The sequence below is a fragment of the Neomonachus schauinslandi genome, chromosome 12 (genome assembly GCF_002201575.2).
Source record: "Neomonachus schauinslandi chromosome 12, ASM220157v2, whole genome shotgun sequence".
Taxonomy (NCBI): Eukaryota; Metazoa; Chordata; class Mammalia; order Carnivora; family Phocidae; genus Neomonachus; species Neomonachus schauinslandi.
In genome coordinates, this window is record NC_058414.1 from 58,259,491 (window position 1) to 58,287,159 (window position 27,669).

The following is a 27,669-nucleotide window of genomic DNA, read 5'->3' on the forward strand; positions in this document are numbered from 1 at the left end:
GAAAATTACTACAAGGTCCACGGCCTTAAGTGTTAGGAAGGCCAGCTCACTGTACATACCCATTGCTTATGAAGTTTATCCAACTTGCTCTAATGATTGGGTGATTCACAGTCTTCTTCAATCCCCGAGAGTCAAGATTTGCTTTTCTAAAAACAGAAGGCTTTCATGCTAATCCTGGGCACTCCAAGAGACAAGGGGAACCAAAGGGATCAGAAATGGTGGATACAAGTTATATGTGGAATCCCATACTGAATGCAGAACTAACAAATCCACAGAAGAAAGGCAGAAAGGCTTTGCCAGGCCATAAATTAATTACCTTTAATGGCCAGGCTTAGGGTAAAAGCAAATAGACATGCAAGCACTTCCCTATCTGCTGCTTTCATTTTGGTATTTAGCACTAGAGTTAAAATCACTTTTAATCAGCAAGAAAGGCAGTTGTTTTTAAAACAGTAACATGCTGAAGAGAGAATTTCCCCTGATATTGAAGGGAATTTGAACTTTGGCCCCCGTTGTAGAACAACCCTACATATGCCTGTCTGGAATAAACTGCAAATCTTTTTTTGTCCCCTTTAAATCAATAGGCTAAAGTTCCCCAAAGGTTAACATAAATGATTCCACCCACCATCCTTTAAGACCTCACTCTATAGGGTTAACATTTACCTTTAATTTAATAAAAGCAGCAAACCGAACACAGCAAGCTTTCAGAATTAGGGAATTCAAATTCCAAAGTATATTGTGCTTTGAAGTGGAATTCTTTGGGATTGATTTTCTATAAATCACGGTGAACCTAGATAGTAAGACAGGATTTTCTGGGGAATATACCCTCAAACATACCATGTATCGTTTGGCATATAGCATTCTGCAAACGTATTAATTGTTAAAAGTCAATGACAATTTTAGGAGTACAAAAATAGTCATCTTCTATATCACAGCTAAGTTTTAATTAATTCTAAATTTGAAACAACGTAGCTTTGGGGCTACATTTCCACTGTTAAGAGGATCAAAGATAATTTTTGGAAGAGAAAAGAATTACTCTGCTTCATTTCAAATTCTGTCCCTGTAATTATTCCTATTAAATTAAAATGGTGGTGTGGGAGTGGCCGTCCACTCTGCACACAGTTGTGGTGCTGCCATAAATAATCGCACAGGTTAAAACACACAGACTGATGTTCGTAAAGGACTCCATTTTAAACAAACTAAGGTAGACTTATGGTTAACTGTATGTGAGCAGTATTTTCTCTTATCCTTACACCATTTCTTATGGTGGACAATGATGCCAACATATGAACTGGTTACTTACGGACCTATAATATACTGATGGCAATTGTCAATTTCTCTAGTGCCTCCCTATACTCTCCCTCCTCCAAATGCTTTGGGATTTAGTAGAAATCTGTTTTCCCTTGGGAATGTGTAATGAATATTATCATCCAATATGTACATTGTGGCAGAAGTTGGAGACTCAGTGGTAAATAGCATCTACTTCTGAGAAAAGGTCCTATGAAAATAATCTAAAAGGACAAAACTACTGGCACATTAACTGCTGCTTGCTTCAGTGTAATCTACAATAATGAAAGTTTATTATTTTTTTAATAATGAAAGTTTATAAGCTGTCATCTGACAACATGGAGTCCCTGTCTCCACGAACTCTATCTTAGGGAAGGAATATCATGTGGGCATTTTACAAAATAGTAATTTTGAAGATGTGGCAACATAGCAAGTCCTCATGAAATGACACAGTTAAATGTATGTCACAATTATAACCTTATACAGAGATCTACAAAATTAGATTGAGACTCAACATCAAAAGGAACACAAAATATTGTCCTAAAATTGTAGAATATAAATAATCCACTCCCAGCCCACCATCTTTAAAGCATACCTTAGGATTTCCTTAATTTAAAAAAAAACTTTTTTTGTGGTCCACAGAGTATATATAAAGTTTTTTGTTTGTTTGTTTTAGGAAGGAGTCAAGCCGGGGAGATGACTAAGAAAACCAGAGGGAAAAGGAACCAACCCATTCTGGTGGTTGTGAATCTTACTGATGGTTGGTTGGGTCAGTAGAGGTGCCAATGGTAGTAACTCATGAACCTGTTAAGTCCTTGAAACAGTAGCTAAAATGCCCAAGCTAATTTCAAGAAAAATCAGAGAAAGAGAGAGAGAGACAGAGAAAGACAGAGACATTCCCAGTCTATCTCGTGGTCTGGAATCTATCGTGGTATCTGTGACTGAGTGTGTATGTTCGCATGTGTTTCTTTTTTCTAACATTATCAGCATGAGAACGACTCGGAACGTGCTGTAGATTTTTCAGAAGAAGTCAAGACAGCTGTGACAGCTACAGGGTTTCATTTATAGACACTGACACTGCACATTTCACTACATATCAGACTCAAAGGTTAAAATATGTACATATTGTTCTTCAGCATGAAATCTAAGCAAAGAGCATAACTCTGACAGTACCAAAATGTTGCATTTCTTATTTTTTCAAGTCGTTGTACACCCAAGATAACTTTGTTCCATGATATTTTTTTTATAACACAAATAAGCCAACAAAAAGTCAGGCGGCTAATGAAAAATGCATCCATTCTATATGCAAAGTCTAAGATAACGCAGATCTGAACATGTTCATTGTTACAGTCAGGTTGTCTCACACAGCATAAATAAGTTTTCCTTATGGCTATTTAACATACATCAAGGTCCATCACTCAAAAGTCTTCTGACATCTCAAAATTACTCTTTGAGATGAATAAAGGCCATGGATCCCAACATCCTTGAATTTCCCCAAATTTGACTACATGATGAAGACTGGCAAATGTCTCCCTATTTAAAAAATTTATATTTCTATGTGATACATCTTTGAGGGGGGTATATTTGAGTATATTCCATTGAGTGCTGATTAACCCTTCTTGATCTTTAGTCCTGACAAGAAAGGAAAGAGCCTTGTATTTTATAAATCTTCAGACTTACCAAAATCTAATGTGCTCAAGCCTGATGAAAAATGAAGAGAAAAACAAAGCCAAAAATCATAAATCCTTCTCGACTAGAAGGCATTCCTCCCTTATCCCTAAAAGAAACTCATTCCCGCACATCTTGTTTGAATTTAACTTCTGAAGTTCGTCTCGTCCCATCCCTAGAACAAGTCAGGAGGAAGGGGGTAAAGATACGACTACATGAATAAAACCACATGACCAATCCGGCCGCTGTGCACACAAAAACAAGAGAGAAAAATACTGTCAAGTGACATATCACTTGGACACACATGTTTCTGTATTTTGTCATGAACGTTCCATCGGAAAGCTACTGGAAGTATCTGAATCCTCCTTTCCCTGCTATTACAAAACATGGAAATGTAATCAGGAAAAGCTCATGCTTTATGAGCGGCATGCTGGCAGTGCTTTTCAGTTCTAGAAGATTTGCTAAAAGAAAAAGTATTCGACACATTAACACTGCACAATGCATTCGGCAACTCCGCATGGCAAGGTAAGATTCCCGCTAGCAGAAGGCCAGGTTCTTCCGAGAAGGTGCCTTGCACAGATGGTGGGTTTGAGTTTAACTTGGGAAGAGCGCTGTTTTTCTTTTATCCCCACCCACTCTGTCTTACACCAGCCTTACGTGATTTATAGTATTTTTATTGCAAATATAGTAATGAAACCTCACTTTGTGCAGATTGAAGCGGTGACGAGGGAATTGCAGTGGTTTGGCGATAAATGGAAGTGGAGATTGAGATGCAAAATTCTATTCCTGTCACAAGTGAGAAAAACATAGTTCAAGGTTGACCCTGGACACAGTCGTGTTTGTGGGGGCAGGGGAACCCCTAGAAGGCAAAAGGACACCGCTGGTGCTAGTGTCTGGAATGCGGCCATGCCTGGAAGGAGATGAAGCCCATATGCAGCGTTATCCTTTTGCTGAGCCTCTGTAAAAACAGAGAAGCAGGATAACTAACACAGGCTGCCACAATCATTACTGGTGGCCAGATCTCTCTGGTGGGAAAGGCAGGTTTATTTTCATGCTTTCATATTGGTTGAAACTTTTGGATAAACAAAATTCTTAGGAAACTCTCAAGGGATAATCCTGTCTGACCTTCCCGTGGTACCCTGCTTAGAAAGTTCTTTCCAGTTCTTTCTTAATTCCTTTAGAGGTCTGGGATGCTGATCTGGTAACTTGCAAAGCAGCAGCGCAAGCAACAGAGAGGAGAGTGGCTTCACCTCCCAGCTGCTTAAGCTCAGACAAAAAAAAAAAAAAAAGAAAAAGGAAGGGACATCCAGGTTGACTGCAAGATGGCGTGGATCTCACAGGCCTAAGGAACGGGGCTAGTCCGGGTCCACCTGTAAAAGCCAAGGGATCTGAAAAGGCCCAATTACCATTTCCTATTATAGTCTCTCACCTTAGACTTCTGCACATGTGGGGAGGATGGAAGGGAAGTCGGGGGCTGGAGGGAGTGGCTGTTGAAAAAGAGATGGGAGCAGAAATCAGCCAAAACCACATTCTCTCTTTCCACCCCCTTACATCTGGTTCCCTCCTCGTCTAGGGCCTTTGTGATTTTCACAGCCTGATTGCAAATGGTGGAAAGGAAGGAACATATCTGAGTGCAAGATGATCTTTGATTCCTCGGGAATCATTCAAATGTTTAGTCATTCAGTTTCAAGCAAGGGACTCTATAATTTTATATGAATGATTTGATCATTGTTCTACAGGGACTGGGGCATAAATTTTGGCTTCTATCTGGATCTCATATTCAGTACCCTTTTGAAAGGAATTCCAGAAGACAGCTTGGAAATTATAGCCTTCCTTTATATGTTGTTGAAAAGATCTACTAGCCCTGTTCTAGTTCATGGCCCTGTTTACATGAAAGACAGATTCATCACACTGGTCATTCACAAACACTGTGTACTGACATTTTCCTTAATATTAAATTGGCAAAGTTTAAAAAATGGTCATCCTTAATGCCAGCAAGGAAACAAGTGAAACAATATTCTCATTCACTGCTGGTAATAAAAATTGACTAACATCCTTTATGGAAATAATGTGACAATCTCTATCAGTGAAGTGTCTACACTCTTGAATCTCCATTCCAGAAACATGTCGGAGGGAATCACGGCATCCTTCGTAACAGTGAAAAATAGAAAACTATCCAATGACCGATGGGAAATGGTTAAGTTCCAGGTATTAATATAGTTAAGAAGAGCAGATGACAAAATTCTATGTATGGTAGGATTCAGAAAAAACATGCACAAGAAAAAAAACTAGAAGAAAATACCCAGAAATATTAACCATGATTAACCCTGGGTGGAAAAATTTAAGTATTTTCATCATCTTTACTTTACCAAATTTCCACACTGATACTACTTTTGTAAAGAGAAAAATACATTGATAAGATAGAAAATCAAATAGATGAAAATTATTAACAAAGGGATATGCTTTTTGGTTATTGTTTAAATTTTTCAAGCTGGGAAAAATGCAGAAGAATCCTAGGGGCACCTGGCTGGCTTAGTAGAGCATGTGACTCGATCTCAGGGTTATGAGTTGGCGCCCCATGTTGGGTATAGACATTACTTAAAAAAAATAAAATCTTAAAAAATCCTAATCATCACTGTGGGTAAGGAAGGGCAAAATAGATAGACACCTATATATTCTACACTGAAACATTTCTGGAGGATACTTTGGCGAAATATATTAAAATCTCAGTTGTGCATATCTTTAGACTCAGCAACCCCCTGATGGAAATTTATCCTAAGGACATAACCAGACTAGTGTTCACAAGATATAAATATAGGCTGTTCAGTGTTACACTGTTTATACATTGATTTAAAAAAAAAAAAAAACCTACCTAAATGTTCACCAAGAAAGGGTTAAAGAAATTTATAGTAAACCTATATGTAGGTTAATATGTACCCATTAAAATGATAATATAGCTGTATTTATTAATGTATAAATAGTTCCACAATGAAATTTGTTTAAAAAAAGGAAAGTATAAAAATGGAATATAGAGTATGGCCCATTTGTTTTGTTTTGTTTTTTTTTCTTTTTGGTCTCTTTCTACATGAACAAATTCCACTATGGAACTATTTGTGTTAATATATATATTATATAGAGAGAGAACAGAATACAAAATCTTGGAAGAACATAGGCCAAAATGTTAAGAGTGGTATTTCCTGTGCATGGTGGCAGAAATAGAGGTGATTTTGGTTTCTTTTATGTATTACATTGATATATACATCATTAATAGCGAGAACGAACTGTTTACAACATTCAGGATTCCTAAATGGTCTGAAGAACACTGCCACAGAAACTTGTAAACTCACCCCCAGCTTAAGAAATAAAATGCTAACACAGGTGAAGCCCTGTTTCTAATCCTTCCTGTGATACTTCAGTCCTCAGGGAGAACTACGATTCCGGATTTTGAAGTTCTCCATTCCATGCACTTTCTAATGTTTTTATTACACACGTATGGGTACCTAGGCACGTTGCTTTTTTTCCCCCTCAAAAAAATAAAGCTGTTCTCATTTTTGCAAAGAGAAATCTGACACAGCTGTGCCGTCCTTTAGCTAGCTCTGGGCAGTGGGTCCAGAGATGCATTCGAGGGCATCTGGAAGTGCTGCGGTGTAGAAGCTACAGCCACCTGCACCCCGTCTGGTCATCCCTCCCTGAGACATGGGCAGGAATGGCTCATGACACCCACGGAGTTCTCTGCTTGGGCACAGGAGGAGAAAAGAGAATACAGGGACATCCCAGTTTTTGGACTGCCCACCGCTGAGGGTGGTAAAGGGAGGGATTCAACAGATGGACACTTTTCTTTGTAAAAAGATGAACTGATGTCTTCTTACCACCCATATTTGTGGATTCAGATTAGCATGGGTTTTTAAAAACCACCTATTACTGCAATCTAGAAAACAAATGAAAAGGCAAAATTTTATAGTTTATCATTGTTAAACATATGAATAAACTCAAAAGCATTGTATTTGTTCATGAAATCTAAGCATTATTTCTTTCAGTTTTTAATTCTTTCAGCATTTTTACCGAGCAAAAATAAAGAGGTATGATGGATGGAAAAGGAACTGCTCTAAGTACCATTATACAACCACTAGAATACTAAACTTGGAGGGACTGACAACACAGAGTATTGGCGAGTATGCAAAGCGACTGGAAGTCTCTTACCTTGCCTGCAGGAGAGTCGTATGGTTCAACCGCTTTCTAAACCTGGCTCTTTTTAACAGCTAAACACCATACCATGCTTCAGCAATTCCTCTTCTAGTAATATACCTAAGAAACATAAATGCTACCCCCATGGAAAGACTGGTCCAAGAACGTTCATGGACTCTCTCCTTATGATAGCCAAAGACCATCAACAGAAGAATGGATAAATAAATTTGATAAGTCATATAATAGCATACTATGTAAAGAGCAAGAACAAAACTTGTACTAATACATCCAATAATATGGATGAATCTCAAAAACATGTTGGACAAAAGAAACTAGACAATTAAGTGGAAATTAAAACAGAAGATCAGGGTGCCTAGGTGGCTCAGTCAGTTCGACTCAGGTCATGATCCCAGGCTCCCTGCTGCAGGGAGCCTGCTTCTCCCTCTGCTTGTGTTCTGTCAAATGAATAAATAAAATCTTAAAAAAACCCCAAAAACCCCAGAAGATCACCTGAAACTCCTGATTAACTTGCTTTGCCAACACAGTATTATCTGATACATAATAGAATGAGTCCTGTAATTCACATTCACATAATAAACTTATCAACAGATGGGAGAGATGACAGCCATGAGTAAAGCTCTGTGACTTTGAAGCTGGATTAAAAAAAGACTTACAGCAGGTAGGATTCCAGAGCCAAGACCTGGTTTTTTTGTATTCAATAGCTTTCAGGGGCTACTGGGGTGTTGGGTAAGCTCGGGAATTAGAAATTGAAGGGGTTACAATAGTTTTTCAACTTTGAATTAAGATTTGATACTATAAATACACTCATGCCCCTTTAAAAATCTAGAAAACAAGACCTTGATACCGTAGCCCTAGAGAAATCTGTGCTAAAGATCAGGAAAAGAAATTTTTTTAAGGGGTAAGGAACTAAGAGCATAATGTACATTTATTATTAAAAGCATTCTGGGTTTGAGTTTTCAAAAATATGGCTGCTGTCTAGCAAAGATTAATGCAATACAGAAACCAGCTTTTCATCATACTTGTTTGGCCCAAGAGAACTCTCCATCACTGAATCTGGTTGGTGCTGAACACAATAAAGCAGGCAATAAGGAGCGAATGTTTGTATGAGCACAATGAAGAACAAGTCTAAGTGACTTCGAAGCTTAGCTGCTTCAAATTAATCTGTCCCAATAATGAAAATGAAAAAATCAAGTTTGCACCAACGATGGATTCTATTTTTCCTGGAAGTCAACAGGACAGAGGCATCTGTAGCTGATGCGCCTGCCCGAGTGCCCTAGCACTTTCTTTAGGTTTAAGGACACCACTTATCCTTTTCCACTAACCTTCGTTTGGGCAAACAGCAAACTTGGGAAGTAGCTGATAGAAAAGAGGCAAGCACACAAGTTGCCAAAGTGATGCTGTGTTTTCCGAGAATAGTTCTAACTGTTGCTCAACCCTCTCAACTGGAAATGAAGGATGGAGTCTGCTAAGTCAGTCACAGGCAAGAAAAGATGTCCACAGACACTGCTGAGAAGGCAGGGAGCACTCCAAAAGCCAGATCAAGTCTCTGGCCTCAGCACGCCAAATCCTATCTCATTAGAGGAGAGAGCTAATTGGCAAGAACTAATTGTAAGCTAGCCCCGCCATCTGTAAATTACATGGGCCCACATCGTCACTTAAATCTGTGTGGATATTTCAGCGATCACGGAAGGTGGAAGCCGCTGGGAAGCCTTCTCTGCAAATCCTTCTGCTTGTCGAGTATCACGTTTATGGCCTTAGCAATGGCACAGAATGGATTGATTGTCAAGGAAAATGCACTAACTCGCATCAGGCAAGAGAAAAAAGCCCCTGGGACAGGAATGACATGAGTGCAATGACCAGTGACTAAATTATCACCTGCGTAGGGTTGAATGAAAAACTCTCCTTGCTTGTTGTTTGGTTTTATCGGCAAATGAAGACAAGGACATAAAATACAAGCTAGCACTTAAATTATTCAAGTCTGGTAACTCCACTTGGTCTGCATATCTGATTAGAGAATTCTATGTGCACAAATTCCGAGTGGTAGGTTTTTAAAAGCGATGTGTGAAAGACAATGGAGGGGGAGATTTGGAGACATGGCCCTCATCCCGGACATGCCGGGATTCCATGTAGCTTTGAGAAATCCCCTGACTTCTTTTTACCTTAGAGTCTAGGCAATCCTGAAGAAGGACAAGAAGAGGGCTGTATAACAAAAAGATGTGGGAGTTTAAGTCCCAAGTCTGCCATTTACTATCTGTGTGTGAACTTGGGCAAGTCACTGCATCTGATCCTTGACAAAAACAAGGAGGTAAGAGCAATCTTTTATAGTAGAATCATGTCTCAATGGAGAAAATGTGTGATTTCATAAGAAACCAGCATACTTGGAAATATTTGTGAAGTTCTTTGTAAAATAAAAACCCCTTTTATTTTATACCTATTTTATGATTTGCTTTCGCCATGACCTACTCCACACACAGCAGCCTGATGACATGTAAATTATGTGAAATTCTAATGGTAAGCAGAGCAAGAGGATGAGAAGTTACTAGGACATACAAGAAAAAGCAAAGACCTTGGAGTTGCATACATTTGGCCTGAGTCCACCTCTAAAAGCTACTTAGTAACTGTGACACCTAATGAAGGTGTTCTTAACCTGGGGTCTGGGTCTGTGGACCCACATGGGCCATTGGTAGGATTCAGGAGATCTGTGCACTTGGATTAAAAAAACAACTGACATCTTTACCTCCAGTAACCTCTAAACTGAAACTCTAACTGAACTCTAACTGAAACGTAGCATTTCTTTCAATAACGAATCTAGACAATTGGTCACAGTCTTTTCACCGTACCTATGACTTTGCATCCACAGAAGTCACGAATAATTTGATACCATAGTATAATTGTAACATGTCTGAAAATATTTATACTCATCACTAATTTGAAATTATGGAGGCTATGAACCCAGCACTTAAGCTTTCTTAAAGGCCTTAATAAAGCAACATGTTACCACACCACAAGTGTGTAATTTTAATATTTTGATGAGTGCATTGTAATATAATTCATTTTCTTCATAACCCTATGTAGTTTGGTTTACGAATTTTACAACATTTTGGGAAACAGTCCATAAGCTTTACCAGCTCTCCAAAGGGGTCCAAGGCATTAAAAAGATTAAGAGCTTCCACCGCCTTCTTGGGAATTCATTAGATGTACAAGGGAGAGAAGAGCTGTGACATAGGGTCACTGAGATTACAGATTACATAGCCAAGTGCACTGCCCAGCGCCCCACAGAGTAGGTGCTCAGCAGAAGCTACTCTGTATTGAAAATGATAAGACAAAGTAATTTTCTGTATTACACATTTCATTTTTCCTTAGCATGACAATTTCCATACAATTTAGCATTGGTCTACTAAGGAATTAAGGTTAATGCTTTCTTATACTAGACTCCTCATTTGTTTAGGCTGAATGGCCTTGTGTTGTTTGGGATGACATAGCTGTGTGGCTGTCCTAAGTCCATGTTGCTATTGCTGGAAACAACCTACACACAAACCAGAGGTGAGAGCCTACACTGTGGCTGAGGGAGAGGTCTTTCTGGGGACATGAGGCTGACCTCGCTGCACTACTTTGAGCCAGCAGGCAAGGTCTTGGCCATGGTGGCGGAAATGAGAACAAGTTATTTAGAAACTGGGAACACAGAGCTATTTTAAAGCTTGCCAGTGATGGGGCCTTCAAAGGCAAGACTAGTCTTTAGGCTCAGCATAATGAACCTCAATGTGAGAAAATTAAGTAATGTTTCAACTTGAGTCCCAAATCAACAGTCTCAGCAATATGAGTTTCCCACAAATGGGAGTGTGCTAGAGCTATGGAGGGAAGATTCATGGCCTTCTTAATTAACTCCGAGGCGCTGCACATAAGGGGAAAACGATAAATCAAGTAGATTACTGCCAGTGATCTGAATTTCCAAATGAAATAAGAGAGGTATAGTGCCTTGAGTCATTTTGTAAATGTGTATGGTGGTGGGGAGGAGGATGGGGGGAGAATCTCCAAGGTCATCCCTTATGTTAAGATTTGCCACTATGCACAACAGTCCCTTGATTTCAAGTACTTGACATATAGTCAGGTGTGAAGAGGCAGGAATTAGGAAGATGAGTAAAACACATAATGGGAGAGCAACACAATACACACACACACACACACACACCTGTGATTGTTATTCGCACATTTCTTCAAAACATAGTTATTGAAAACCTATGTGTAACAGGCACGAAGCTGAGGATATAGTGATGACCAAGATAGACAAAGTTCCTGCCCCCATGGAGCTCATACTCTTCATGGGGGCGACAGGTATTCAACAGACACAATCCAAAACAGGAAGTTAGAGGCTAAAGTAAAGACAGTGGCAGGGAAAGCATTCAAGAGGTGATTAGGGTGCATACGTCACAAATTTTGGGGCTTGGGTATTTGAAAATGGGAGGAAGAGAGATGGCAAGCAGAGAGTCCAAGCTTCCTAGATTAATGAAGGAGTAGGTACCATTAAACATTGTAAATCCAAAAAAGAGGATCAGTTTCGGAGACAGATGTGAAATAACAGACCTAGCACTGGATGAGTGGAGCCCATCCTGCACATTCGTGTATCAGTAAGGAGGGGGCAGTTAGAAAAAAAGACTGGAGGGAAGCTAGCTATGGGCTAGAGAGTCCTTTCCACAGAGGCACTCATGGAATGGAGTGAATATACACGGAAAAACAAAATAGTAGGGATACAAGTTAGGGAGAAGCCTCCATCTGTGTAAAGAAGGAGGAGAAGAAAGAGGACAGAACAAGTTAATGGGCACAAGAGAAGAAAGGGTTGCAGAAACAAAGTAGCCAATGGCATCAAACGCAGGGAGGCCAAGTAGGTGAAGGTGGTGTCAAGGAAGATGCCTAAGTTATCCATGAAGAGGAAATGGGCAGGGAATTCTTGGGACAGACAAGACCTTTGGGTAGATGTGCTGTTACTAAATGAAGCCAGGGAAAGGGGTTTTGAGGCCACCAGGATCAGAGATGTGTGTAGAGTATAAGCCGTGGTGCCAGCTTTGAACAAGGGAGAAAGAATGAAGACAATGTGGATGAGGGATCCAGATGAATCTGGAGACGACGAAAAGGGAAGTTGAGGGTGGACACAGAAAGTCTTTATATGTGCTGGTAAGGGGATTGGGAATTACTTCAGGAACTTCAGTATAATGGGTACACCTGAAATTGATGGTGATAAGTTTAGCAAGGTTTTAATGGAGGATGAAAAAGGATTATGGGACAGTCTTGAGGGCCCAGCTAAGGTTGGAAAGGTTATGTTTGTGGTGGGACAAGTCACACTGCTAGGTGCTTTTCTGTAGTGATTCTCAGCAGCTAGCCTGAGTAGGCACACTTGTTAGTTTTATCTGAAGCTGAAGAGTGGAGATAATGAGTAAGCAGGGTCAATGGCACATTGGAATTAATCTAAGTTGATAAATTCAAAGTTAATATCCAGCAACCAGCCCAAATGGGGAGGCAAGAAAGGAAGGTCTGAGACACTAGGGGTTTCAAGGTGAATCTATACAGTGCCAGGGAGAGAGCAAAAGAGGTGGCACTGGACACTCTGATCAACAAGGAAATGTCACAGTTGGAAATACTGAGAGTAATCTAACTAAAAAGAGCAGAAGACATGAACAGACATTTCTCCAAAGATGACGTAAAAATGGCCAACAGACACATGAGAAGATGCTCAACATCACTCATCATCAGGGATACACAAAGCGAAACTACAATGAGATATCACCTCACACCTGTCAGAATGGCTAAAATAAAAAATACAAGAAACAACAAGGGTTGGGAGGATGTAGAGAAAAAGGAACCCTGATGCCCTGTTGGTAGGAATGCAAACTGGTGCAGTGCAGCCACTCCGGAAAACAGTACGGAGGGTCCTCAAAAAATGTAAAATAGAGTTACCATATGATTCAGTAATCACACTACTGGGTAGTTGCCAAAAAAAAAAAAAGACAGAAAAAAAGAAAATGCTAATTTGAAAAGATACATATATCTCTAGGTTTATTGCAGCATTATTTACAAATAGCCAGATTCTGGAAGCAGCCCAAGTGTCCACTGATAGATAAATGGATAAAATGGTATGTGTGTGTACACACACACACACACACAGGAACATTACTCAGCCATGAAAAGAATGAAATCTTGCAATTTCCAACAACATGAATGGATCTAGAGGATTTAATGTTAAGTGAAATAAGAGAAAGACAAATACCATATGATTTCACGCATATGTGGAATTTTAGAAACAAATGAACAAAGAAAAAAGAGGGATAAACCAAAAACCAGACTCTTAAATATAGAGGACTGATGGTTACCAGAGGGGAGGCGGGTGGTAGGGGTGACATAGGTGGTGGGGATTAAGAGTGCACTTGTGATGAGCACTGGGTGTTGTATGCAATTGTTGAATCACTATATTGTACACCTGAAACTAATATAACACCGTTAACTATACTGGAATTAAAAAAAAAGACCAGTCATAAATACTGATGGTGGACACAAGACAGACTAAAAAAAATAGCCTAACAGGGAGCTGTATAAGCAACTGGCTTTAAAACACTGATTGCCCTAAGAACAAACTGGACAACAAAGAAGTTATGCAAGAAGCCCAGAGCCTAGCAAGCAAATCATATCACCAAGTTCTGCCAAGACCCCTCTCTCACCATGCCAGCAGCATAAGCTAATTCTGCTGAAGGAAGCCAAAATGTCACATAAGGGTTCTTTCCAGCTTCCCAGTGTCCCTTGAGAGTGTATGGTTTTTGTAAAACACAATGAGCAAGCCAAATCAGGTTAGAGATATTACAAGGAAAATCTGGCAGGCAGCCATCTCGGCTTTGTTTCAACTGATGTTCATAAAAAACACAGGTTAAGAAAATGGTAGCACAACGTCTGGTGTTTGAGATCTAACAGCATGCAACATGTTTATGGCATACATTAGGCCACAAACTTCAGTATGGGGCTGGGGCACACAGAACTTCAGATCTGGTGGACAAAGGATGGAAATAGGAAAGCATGTCTTGTATTGTAATAAATACAGACTGCTCTCAGAAGACCACAAGCAGGTGGTTTCATTAAAACAAAACAAAACAAAAAACCCAAAACCTACTGCCTTTAGATTAAAAAAAAAATCGTATGTTTCAGTCTTGTATAAAATAGAAGGTCAGTGCACACTTGGCTAATTACAGCTTTTTTTTATGAGGCTATGACAGACTATAATCTGGCAAAAACGAGTCCAAATGAAACAGCCAGAGTGATGGTTTGGGGGAATTAGGTGAGGATTTCAAGTGGGACTAAAAGCGGGGAAAAAGGAAGAAAGCTTTCATTAAGCAGTTTATACTCTGGTAGGAGGATTAAAAAAAGCATCCCCAGACTGATTTTATTTTCATTCCAAACAACCTCTTATTTAGTGTATTTTTCCTTCAAGTTCTTGAACACATTTATAATGATTGCTTTCAAGTCTTTGTTTCCTAAAACTAACATCTGGGCCATATCAGATGTTAGGGAGGGTCTCTACTGACTACTTTTCTGGTCTAAGATATTCCTGTCCTTCATGTCTAGTAATTTTTTACTGCATATTAGACATTTGTCATATCGGATTCATTCCTATGAAGACTACTGATTTTTGTTCTAGCAGGCAGTTCAATTTCAGGCTGATTATGTTGAACTTGTATAGACCTAGATTTATACCTTCTTAGAGCAAATCTGTGAAACGCCCAAAGTGTCTCCCAAGAAGATCTAACTTGTCAGGACTCATGTCCGAACTTTGTCTCCTCCCTCTGAAGATTGTACAGAGGCTTGTTTTTAGGTGTTGTTAGAGTGGCTCTAAAGCAGGCTCCACTCTAGGACAAAGTTCTTATTTCTAATAGCTCAGTTAAAAGAGTAGGATGTTAACCAGTCATTTCCATGCTGGCTGGGATGGAATGCAATGCCTACCAGCACCACCTCACCTCTGGTCTCATGGTTTCATTCTCACCCATGTATTCGCTGCTCTTTGGTAAGATTCACAGTCTTACACCAAATAACACATGCAGCTCACCCTGAGCAATGGACTCATGAAGGACCCTCATGCAGACTTCTGTGGCCCTCTTTTGCACAGATCCCTCATTTCCAGTCCCCTATGCTACAGATTCCAGCAGCTTTAGTCACCCCACCACTGACCTATCTCTTCTGAGGACGGTGGTACTGCCATGCTGTGCTTAGGTTCTAATGTACTCCACTGCAGTAGGGAAACTGTCCTCAGAGTGAGCCAGTGATCAAGAAGGCTCACCTCATGTTTCATTTCTTTCAGGGACCAGTCTTTACTGCCGATTATCCAGAGCCTACAAACCATTATCTCATAAATCTGTCCAGTTGTTTATGGTAGGAGAACTAGTGATAGCCACCACTTAATAGACCTTAATAGTTCTGCATTCCATAGGAATGTCGAAGAAAAGTACAACGTTCCATTTTTATCATGCAGCCCTCCCAATGCAAGTGAGTATCAGAGGCTCCTGAGGGCTCACAGAAGCATCCCTAGAGTTCCTGGAATCCTCCATTTATTCACTCTTTGACTCAGACACAAGTTCACAATGCATTCATTCACCCATTCAATAAATACTGAGAGTCTACCATGTGCCAAGCACTGTTCTGGGGACTGGGGACCCAGTTGTGGGAGACAGCAAATGTCCCTGCCCTCATGGAGCTTATTTCCTGCTGGGAGTGGTTCTGGCCCCACTCCAAAGCAATGCTTCCCCTCTGCAGTTGTTCCTCTAATTATTGACTTGATAGAGAAACGGGTGACTTGCATGAGCAAAATATCAAAAATAATTTAAAAACCTCTATCTAGGGGTGCCTGGGTGGCTCAGTCGTTGGGTGACTGCCTTCGGCACAGGTCATGATCCCAGGGTCCTGGGATTAGCCCTGCATTGGGCTCCCTGCTCCGCGGGAAGCCTGCTTCTCCTTCTCCCACTCCCCCTGCTTGTGTTCCCTCTCTTGCGGTCTCTGTCAAATAAATAAATAAGATCTTTAAAAAAAACAAAAAAACACCTATATCTATGTAACACTATGTCACAGACACAGTTGCAGGTGCTTTGTATGCATGAGTTAACACTCAAAATAAGAAAGTGTCATCAGAGAGGAGGAAACAGGCTGAGACTTGCAAACCTGCTCACAAAGCTCATGAATAGCAGAGACAAGACTCAAACCTAAGTAGTCTGACTCCTCATATATTTTTTAAAGATTTTTAAGTAATCTCTACACCCAATGTGGGGCTTGAATTTACAACCCCAAGATCAAGGGTCACATGCTCCACTGACTGAGCCAGCCTGGCGCCCTACTCCTCCCAACTTATAACCACTGCATTGTTCTATTTCTCAAAGAGAGAAGAGAATTACACTGGAGATGGGGGGAATAAATTGTGACAGTTTCTAAGCAAGAAAATATAAGTTTTGTTTAATAGAAGCCAACTAGGACCTGGGAAGGTTGTGAGAAGTTAAAAGAGGCAAGAAGAGGTGGCTCAGTCGGTTAAATGTCTGTCTTCAGCTCAGGTCATGATCTCAGGTTCCTCTTTCCCTCTCCCCCTTACCCCTCCCCTGCCTCACTCTCAAACAAATAAGAGAGGCACAAGACAAGTTGATTGAGTTACCATATAAGGGCACAGTTTTCTTTGTCCCACTGACCATGAGGAAAAAAGTAGTGTTCTGAATCAGAGAAAGAACAGAAAGCTTTCCTGAATAAAAGGCTTGAGGGTTCCTTGGGGAAGTTGAGCATATAGGTGAAAGTGATATAATTCTAGCAACCCCCCTACTGGTATATGCAGAACTAGTCCCATCAGATGCTTCAAGAAAAAGTGCTCTGGGATCAGGTCCCTATGAGAAATATATTTTCTTTGGAGACTTAAAATGCATAGCAGCAAAGGAAAAGATCTGATAAATCCTATAGTAAAGAAACCCATTTTGGGCGCCTGGGTGGCTCAGATGGTTAAGCGTCTGCCTTCGGCTCAGGTCATGATCTCAGGGTCCTGGAATCGAGTCCCGCATCAGGTTCCCTGCTCGGTGCAAAGCCTGCTTCTCCCTCTCCTTCTGCCACTCCCTCTGCTTGTGCTCTTCTGTCTATCTCTCTGTCAAATAAATGGATAAAATCTTTAAAAAAAAAAAAAAATTAAAAAAAAGAAACCCATTTTATTTAACTCAGAATTTCCCAAACTTAATTGACCACAGAATCGTTCGTGAATAAATGAGGTGTGTGTAAGAGACAAACAGACACAAGAAAATACCTCTTGGAATTGCTGTTCTAGGAAACCCATTTTAGAATTTGCTATTTAGTAGCAAACGCGAACTAAAAGTCCATTTTCAGAGGAGGTCAAACCTCACTATTGTGGCCATGCAGTGTCTTACAAAGAGAATTCGAGTAGAGCTGTAGTTTAGGTATGAGAAAATATTAAATATTTATTAGGTAGTAAATGACCAGGAACTGACTGCAAGAAAGGTACCAATTTGTACCGAAGCAGGATATGCCTTTATAGCTTACCCCAAAATGATATACATATTTGAAAAATTAAAGTTAAAATGAAATTTCTAAATTAAGAAAAACATTTTGTAGAAAAGATAGTACAACTAGCAGCCGAGGCCATGTAGGTTATTAGGTCTTTAGGTTATCTCAGTTACCCATTTTGGGGGGTCACAAGTTACTAAGAAGCTATCTTGTCCCCTCAAGGCAGCCACCTGAACCACATCACAGTAACCTGAAGGAAACCCCCAGGTAGAGGCTAGTGTTTCTCATCAGCCTTCTTATGGAGACTCACATGACTGCACGCTGCAGCTCACCTATCACTTGCCTATTGGTGAGACTGTGAGTGGAAGACAGTTTCTGCCCCGTGCTTGTGAGCTCCGCCCTTTCCCTCCTCCTGCGATAGGAAGGTGCCCCTCCGCAGGACAGTGGAGGCCTGCGCCACTGGGATGTGCCTGGCACACTCAACTTGCTTCGCCCGTAGCAATGTATCACTTAGAGGAGTTACTGATCGCCTGTCTCATGGCAGGTTTAGCTCCTGCTATCTCCTACTGTTTTCATTGGGTTGTTACCCTCCGGTTATCTACAGCATGGCAATATACTCTGATCTTCAGGTATCTCTGTGTCCCCCCTGCCCAGCTGTCCTACCATTCTAACATTAGTTTTCCAATTTTTTCTCTTACTTTTCTAAACTAGTCTGTTGCTCTCTGATATCCCAACAAATCAGGCTGTACAGTGATTAGGAACCTAGATTCTGGAGCCTAATAATGTAGGTTTGAACCCAATAATCCCCTGCATACCACCTGGGACCTAGGACAAATTAAGTAACTTCGGCACCTACCTGTACAGTGGAGATCATCACAGTACCCCCTTCACATGGTTATTGTGAAGAATGAAATAAGCAATGTAAAAAAAATGTTTAGCATAGAGCTCAAAGTGTGTTAGGTTTGCTCTTTCTAGTTTTTTTTTTTTTTTAAGATTTTATTTATTTATCTGAGAGAGAGAAAGAGCATGAGCAGGGGGGAGGAGGCAAAGGGGCCGAGAGAAGTAGACTTCCCGCTGAGCAGGAAGCCAGACGCAGGGCTCGATCCCAGGAACCCCATGACCTGAGCCCAAGGCAGATGCTCAACCGACTAAGCCACCCAGGCACCCCTGTTATTTCTTCTATATTCTCTCTCATTCAAAATCTTGTAGCCTTTCTTCCCGACCTTTATATTTCCCAGGTACACGAATATTATACAGACTCAGTAATTAAATTTCCCATTACATGGACTTATCATTGTTCCTCACATCACAAAATTAACAGAGCTTCCTATCCTTAAAGTTCATATCCATCTCCCCCGCCCCAAAGCGTTCCCATAACCCTAATTCATTCAGTCTCATTCTCATTAATCTATTTATATTTTAAAATTTGCTAGGTGTTGTAACAGACTCACGTTTCAAGGAATTAAAGGTTTGTTCGACACACTACGTTCAAGAGAGTAAAGCAATTTAAAATAGGTATAAATAAAGGCTCCAATTTCCACTCAGTTCTTTTCTTTTTAGAATCCAAAAAGCTAGCTCCATTTTAAGGACCCACACTCTGTTGCTTTCAGTGTTTGGCAACGTTCTTGCCAAAGAAAGTTTCATCTCAATTTTGAGATGTCCAAAAGTACATTAGAGTTGTATAAACAGATACATGACCAGAGAAATATTCTTTTTCCATCTTCACTGCTCAGCAAAATTAGGCCATTTTCCCCTGAGGTTGAAGAAAAAAAATCTTATTTGTTCAACTTTATTATTTTTTTAATAATACTCTTTCCTGCTGTATTCAGGATACTGCTGTCAAGCTGACTTTCTCTCCAGTTCCCTAACCCTTATTATTCTCTTCTTGAATCTTGTACTGGCTTCATGTGAATTTCAACGTTTCCCTTCTATGTCTAAGGGCCCTAAAACTCCTTTTAGCCTCTCTCTCCCTATGGCCAGACTTGGCTTCCTCCTCAGAGCTAGCCATGGCTCAGCCCTCTCATTTACTAGGTGTTTATCCATCACCTACAAATATGCACCGTGTCTATCATGTGCTCAGTACCACATTACCAATACGACACTGTCCACAAAGGGATCTCGAGTGAGAAAGGTTGTTAGTAACCTGGGCAACTCTCCATACACAATTCTTCTCTTCACCTAAAGATCAGCAGCAAACCTAACCATCCCCTCGTAGGTCTACTCTGTGTCATCTGGGACAGGATGTGGAGAATTCGGAGTTAAGAACTGCATGTTCACGTTGTTGTTTTTCCTATGCCAAGGTTCTCTGGGATTCAGGCTTATCCTACTACACAGTTTATGCTAAACTATCATACTTGATTCAAGTTCTCTGGTGGTTTTTTGTGTGTGGCCCTTGTCCCTATTCCTCTTTTATAGTCCCAAGTCATACCTGGCAGGGTATTTTTTTTGGTGAGTAAAACCCCTGCTGCCTACATGGCTGACAATATGAAGACCGAATGTGAAAATCTCAGATTCTTAGTATAATAAGGTTTGGTATTATAGGAATTTGTATACACATAGGTAACATTTTACCCAAAACACAATAGCTGCACTACTAAAAAGTCCTATTCAGTGCCACAGTTAATCTATAAGCCTATTGATCCTGTTGCCCAATATTAGTAGGCTAATTAACATATCACATACACATGATTCTAATGTATAATTAGGGACTTTTCAAAACCTATGTTAAACACCAGAAACCAGTTTTGTGAGAAATCCAGGTAAGCACATACACCTTCATTTGTATCAGATGCAATTTTGAAGGTGTTCTACTTAAAATATTTTTAAAATGACGGGCAATGAGACCCTGCAGATACTTTACCATCAAGGCCGGTAGCAGGAAATCCAGAGTCAATATGCAGATAGAGGTTTATGTTAATGAATCATTTTAAAAACATGCTTTATAAAAGAACTTGAAATGGAACAAGGCAACTGAAGGCTCTCTAAAGGTTTAAGTAAGTTTTCCCCAAAAATGCCTCGAAATGGAACAGTACAGATAATTCATTCCCAGTTTTCTACTTCTACCGTGAACCTCAGCTCTGGTACCAAGAGATGGAAACCACTCTTCGCCTCATATAAAAAAAAAAGGGACAGTTGATAGAAATTCATGCACTGAATTATGAGCAGAATTTTTCATTCTCATTAAAAGCCAGTCTTGCTTTTGCTTTGCCTTTTTCCTCTTTGGGGATGTGTGTTTTCTTAACATAAGTTGATTTTAGGTTGTCCCCAGAAATCACGGTCTCCTTAATTAAGTTGGCTGAAACACCAAGTCCTCTTTTAGACCTGATAAATCAAGTTCTAAGTGTTCTCTCAACTCATGCTCACACGTTTAGTTTCAGTAAAAACTCATGTTACCCTGCACAGATGGGGTCGGTCGCCGAGAATGTTTTTTATTAAAAATGAGCTGCTATTAAACAACTTTCTGATATTAAATTATTTGTTTGTTACATCCTGATATATTCTGAGATTCCAACAATGTTCTGAATTCATAAAGTACTTCTTCACCCAGGATTTAAAAGTTTCACTCAAACATAAATCCATTAATCTCTCAAACTGCCCTATGAAGTCAAAAGAGCATATTCTAACTCTGCATACAAAATACTTCCAGAATGAGCTTATCATAAATCAGTCATGTTTTCAGCCATATCCACAGAAAACTACAATCCCACATCTCTGCAATAGAGAAACAAGAAAATTCTGTATAGAGGTGGATGTTAAATAATCTCCAGTAAATATTTTAAGACTGCAAACAATTTTTTCGCTGTTAAAAAGATACATTTAAAAAATAAACATGCGGCAGATACGAGGTTGCTATAAATTCTGAAAACGGCTTACCTATTAATGTAACTGAGGGCAACATAGGTTGGCTGCTGTAATTCTTGTTTTTCTAAAACACGTGGATCTGTATCTGTAATAAAAACACAATTATGATTTTTCAGCTTTTGCATTAGAACATATGAGGGTGCCTAACAAAGAAACAGGGGCTAAACAGAGAAAAAGATTTAACATTCCTCTTTTTAAAGAAAACCCAGGCAGCAAAGCACCATCATTTGCTCATTCATTCATAAATAACAAGATATTACATTACTTTTCAAGGGAATTCCAAACATCAACAGTGATAAAATGTCCATCTGTCACACAAACTCTTGCACAATCCCCCTCATAAATATTGGTTTTCACTGCTTACAGTTACAATGTTGGCATGGTTTTTGGAGGGTAATCGGCCTAAGAAAGAAAGTCTCTGTTAATTATGCTCACTTGAATGCTGGAACAAATTAGTTGCCATTGGAAAGCTCCATCAATTTGAAAACCTACTGAGTATTGTTCTTGCTCACTGAACACTTTCCTGGGTTTGGATTCACTTTCTGGAGGGCAGCTCTTCTTTTTAATTGTATAATGAGTTTATTATAACTTTTTCTAGACTCTCAATCAGGAATTCTCATGCTGGTTCAGAATCCACAAATACCACATTCATCAGAGGGGCTTTCCCCCCTGAAGAGAGCGAATTCAACACCATAGCAACCTTCTGTAATGGTGCCTCTCCAACATGGCACACACACAAAATGCACTTTTCACAACTAGAAATGCATTCTCAAGCTTCTCACATGGAGCCATGATTGCACTAAACACATGCAAAAGCAATGTTTATATAATAAGACTATAAAGGGGGAGAACTGCACACATTTTCATTTTCCTAGAAAAAGGCTCAGACATTTCACACAGATTTCATTATAACCTCATTTAAAACCATCTCATTATTAGAACTCTTCCAGCTGCACTTGGCAATAACACCTTCTTTGATGTAATGACAGATGTTGTTTCAAGCACCTTTGTACAGGAAGCGTTTACTGCACGTGGTTGATGTAAGATACACTAACTCCAAAGCACATTAACAGGTGAGGGGAGCGGGGGGGGGGGGGGGGGGGGGAGGCACAGTGGCAGAGAGCACGGATGGCAAAAATGATAGCATAAAAAAATCAATTTACAATGCTTTTGACTCCCAGACTAAAACTAGGCAGTAGTGGCAATTTTATTCTTGGTGTTAAAGTTAAGAATCTCATGTTCACTTTATCGTTTTTCCTATGCCAAGAATTTCAGAGACCTACTATTCAGAAATCCTGCTTCCTGGGTCTTTGCCATTGCAGGTCTTTGAAAGCCAAATTCTCAAACAGACAAAGATTCTCTGAATGGCTCCATCAAGTCGGGTCTCAAGGTTTTGGCAGCACGAGTGAGAACGAATCAGTAACCCAGCATTTCCTCTCCCTCTTACAATGATTACATATGCAACTGTAGCTGTTTGTAGACCACTAGCCTGCAGATACAACCCACGGTTCTCTACATACTGGAAACCACTCTTCAAGGGAAACTTAGGTTTTCAAATATAACCCTTCCTCACACTCATCTAAGTTTGCTGTGACCCCACAGCATATGTGTTTCTGAGAAACACTTTGTGCACTCGCCTGTGTTCACTAGAGGAGTCAGTAAAACAGTGCTCACCAGGGAAAGGTGTTTTATCCCCAAAATGGTCCATTGGAATGCTGGGCAGGCCATGTGTGCAAATGGTGACTGACAGACCAATCCTGCAAGGTCTTTGTAGGTGCTTAACAAGGTGAGAAACAAGAGATTGGAAACAAAAACCATGAAAATGAAGAGGAAGATAAGAAAGAACAAGGCAATGATTGCAAAGGTCTATGTGGAAAATTTCTCAAATGATCACAAAACACTTTGACCTCAAGTGGAGCGCCTGATGATGGAAGTGCTTAGCTTTTGAGACAAGGGCCTGAACTTGATTCACTAAAACCCATTCCTTCAGAGCCATCTGGCACATGATTACATAAGGTGTATTATTTTGAAAGAAAAGAGCACCATTCTGAGTCTAAAGTGTGTGTTTAAAGGGGAAAAGAGTTAGGAGGCCAAAAAACATTTTTATATCTTCCACCATTGCCTTTATACTTGTAATTGATGCTCAGTCTGTTTTCCCACAAACCATCCTTCGAAGCTTTCCTTTGTTTCCAAGTCATAGAAGTTCTCAACTCTTTTAAATACTGCTTCTCTAAGCTACCTTGACTTTTACTTTTCTTTTACTAGGTGTGTGAGTAGGTATACACACAAACATACATTTATATTATTCCTTTCCTCTTCACACTCCAAGACCTCTTTGGGGAAGGGGAAGAAGTATCTCATACAAAATCCGTTAGTTCTCTAATGCTCAAATGAATGGTGTTGGCCACAGACATTCACAGAAATTACACCCTGTGATTTTTCACAAACAAGAATGTTTGCATTCCAGCCGCAAAGCAAGGTACTGAAATATTGTTTTCTTCCTTTGTTTCACCACCTTCTATAACCTATGCTAGCCTTATGTTCACATACCCTCAAATAATTAGTGGTGAAATGGACTTCCAGAAGCTTCCAAATGCCACCCTCTCCATGACAAAAAGACCATCTGGAAGCACCGCAAGCAAGATTCTCTTTTTCTAGAATGTCGACTCTGGCAACCACAAGAAAGCTGGACTTCCAGACAGACTTCCACCAGGCTTTCAACATCTTTTTCAGATTAAATGTTTCCTTGGACAACCTTGAGAACATTCATTAAAGCTTCGAGTTCTTAAAAATGAAATCAGGCACTTGGTGCCCACAAACCAGGAGAGGTCTACACAAGTGCTACCGGACGAATAGCATCAGCTGCTGGTTGCAAATAAACATCAGCCCCGTCCCTCGCTTCCTGGCTGACTGGTGTGCCGTGATCATGACTCACCATTTTATGGATTTAATGATGCCGTTGAGCACTTCACATTCAGTACAAGTAGAATAGCTGCCTCTATTATTCCTCCCTCCCTGGCAGAAAAGGGACTGCCTGCTGCTAGAAACTCTACAGGAAAGGATCAGAGCAACAAGAGAGGAGGATTTTCACAGCGGGACGATGACGTGCTCCTCAGGAACACGGCGCGTCCATTGTCAGAGTGAGCTGGAGAGAGTAACACTATCCACTAGAGATTACTGAATTCCGTAAGAATAATTTCCTTCTACCACGTGCCACACCACGGAGAAATTTTCTGCATAGGGTAAGCCGCTACAGGAAGAAATGGGATCTCAGTGGCAATGGCTAGAGCCCACAATATCCCTGACAGTTCTCTCGCTTGTTTGTTTACGGTGCCAATAAAAACCTGTAACTGGAACATCAGCTATCGAGGCCCAGAGATAGAATCCGCCTCGGTCAACGGTCTGTGGGATAGGAACACTTGATTTTTTTCATCACCGCAGGATGCTGCTCAGGCTGGCAACTGGCAAGGCGGCAGGCCTTTCTATCATGTGGCTGTCTATGGCCACACAGAACAGCACTCTACCACCTCTACAGCACTAAGAAGTGAGAAGAAGATAAACCCAAACTTTTTCAGCAGGGCAGGGTATAGCCAAAAAAAGCACGGAGAGATTCTGGTTTTCTGCCTCATGCCACCCCTTGCATGCTCACAGATTCCAAGTTGACTGAAGGCTAAGAGAATTCAAATGTTAAGATTTATCACTACCCCGGTGATAAAAACCTATCAGCTTGCTTCAGTTTCTAAAACATCTTCTAAAATAGATGGCTATGTGCCCCTTCTGGCATTGCTCCCTCAGGCTAAGAGCTTGAATGCTCAGCTGTACATAAGGACTAGCCACAGGTACAAAATGGAAGATTCCTGTAACTCACAGGGTCCTAGGGACTCATGGCTTTACAGATTCAACTGCATGGCAAAGGGCTCAATGTCACAGCACTAGCTCCCACGACTTCTCAAGTGGTGGGGTGGGGTGGGGGGAGGGAGAGAAGAAGGCACGGCAGATGGGAGAGATAAGGATAGGACAGCCTTCGGACCCTTCTCAGTAGGAAGTGGGATTGTGACAGGACCAAGAAAAGGCCACCCTGCTCAATCAGTAAGGCTCCTGTTCCTCAGCTCTGCTGTCTCTGGTGTTGGGAACCAATGGCAATTAAGTGGATTTGTGACACACCTTGAACCTTTTGTTGTACTATCTTCAAGCCAAAATGAAAACTATCAAGGTTATTTGCTGGGTTAACTGAGGCTAATTAATAAGCTCATGGGCTTTGGCTATGCTTTAGCTAGCCTACACTGTTAGGATTTTATAGGCCTGAATTACTTATAAATTTAAGAAAGTGAAAAACCAGCTGTCCTACCTCTCAACAAGGCTAATGAGGCCTCCGTTAGCAATGAGCTATTTGCAAGCTGAGAGGCAGCAGTTGGGGAAGAGGGGATATCATGTCCCCCTGAGAAGGCCTTCTTCAAATTCTGCATCCTCCCAACATCAGGCTCTTTCCTCAGTGTGTACGGCAGTAGTGGGAGGTAGAGAGGATGTGGGTGGGCAGGCAGTGGGTGACTGGCCGTGCTGGAAGACCCTGGAGAGGCAAAGGCCCACCCAGTCAGATGTAGGGTTTTGAAGATCCGGGCTGGATACACCACTTTTCTTTGGACTCACTCTGTAATAATTAATGGGCACAGTCTGTTCTCAGTCTTCTCCTAATAGCTGAACTCCTAAAACCACAGAGTGTTAGTTTATTCAGTGTGGCCTTCCACAACACCCCTGGCTGCATTCACCACATCCCCTTCTCTGCACCACTCCGCTGCCAGCACTCCTTTTATTTCGGTCCCCACAGAGGAATCATCTGGGTATACCCTTTTCCCTTCCACACTTCTCAGAGGTGAAGAACTGTCTCATGTTCTCTTACCTCTCCAGCTCTCAGCTCAGGGCCTCACGTGTAGGAGAATGTACACTTATTGAACATATACGCTCATTATAGGACCAGAAAGTGGAACTTTTGGTCGAACATGGCAAACAGATCAAGGGCATTGGTTGCTGTCACCTTCCTAGGCCCCACTGAAGTAGAAATAAAGCAATAGAAAACTCCCCAGGGATAGAAGAAGGGGAGACATCAGCAGTCCAGTGATTTTAGCCAGGATTTTGGAAGATGGAAAAGCCCTGCAGGAGTGGAAAGTGACCCAGAGAGTAGGAGCAGCTACACCCTTGAGTGGCTGAGGAGACCCATGAGCCAGGAGGTGAACCCTCTGTGGAAGCCCTGAGAGGCTCTGGCTTGGAGGTGCCAGGGGAGGCGGAAGGGCAAGGAAGGGGAAGTTCAGAGCAGAAAACAGGAAGACTGTTTAAAGGATTGATTAGCCAGAGACACTGAACCAGTGAAACCAAACATGGCAAAGGGGGGAGAAGGGAAGACCAGGTCTGAAAGGGGGATGAAAGTAGAAAAATGCCTACTACCACTGCTTCCAAGAACACCGGCAGCTAGTTAGAGGATTCCTCTGATTATGTGGGCGCAGAAAAGACACCATCTGATGCTGACATCTGGCAATTCCCTGATTAAATGATCTCCCCACAGTTACGTCCATGATCAGCAAGCCTCATCAATGCCTCCATCCAGAGCCTCCCATCAGCCTTCTATTGTCTCGGTCTTAAATATGAGCCAAGAACAGTCAAGGAAGGATCATCAGACATTTGGAGGAAAGTCGTGAAGATGAACGGGATACACGATAACAATGGTGGGGGAGGGAGATGTGGAGACAGAAGCAGAGCAACAGACTTGGGAGGTCAAGTGACATGGCTGCTCGCACAAACCCAGTTAGTGGTAGGGCTAGGACCGGAAGACCTGCATCCTGAGTCCCAGTAGGTCAGCATTCTGACCTTTCAAAAGGCGGCGCATCCTCTGAAGTCAACTCATTGCAACTATCCAGCTGTAATGCTGGACCCCATGCAGATGATCTTTCTAGCTTTCTTAAAAGCCCAGCATAGTTCTACTTCAACATTCGCTCCATTTTCAGGATTGAATTTGATGAACCAACAATTTACAAAGACAACTTTTAATTCATGGCTAGTTTACTCCAGCTGCTGAAATAAATATTTCTTGTTGGAAATGGTCCTTTCAAAAAAAAAAAAATCCTACAATTGCACATAACCAGC

The 27,669-nt window shown here is 40.9% G+C and overlaps 1 protein-coding gene across 1 annotated transcript in view; it reads right to left on the bottom strand.

Moving 5' to 3' along the window:
• JAZF1 (JAZF zinc finger 1) overlaps positions 1 to 27,669 on the bottom strand; it is a 329,112-nt gene that overhangs the window by 117,184 nt on the left and 184,259 nt on the right. Inside the window, exon 2 of the mRNA XM_021689779.2 lies at positions 21,547 to 21,619. Coding sequence (XP_021545454.1) covers positions 21,547 to 21,619 — 73 coding nt within the window. The remainder of the gene's footprint in view (positions 1 to 21,546; positions 21,620 to 27,669) is intronic.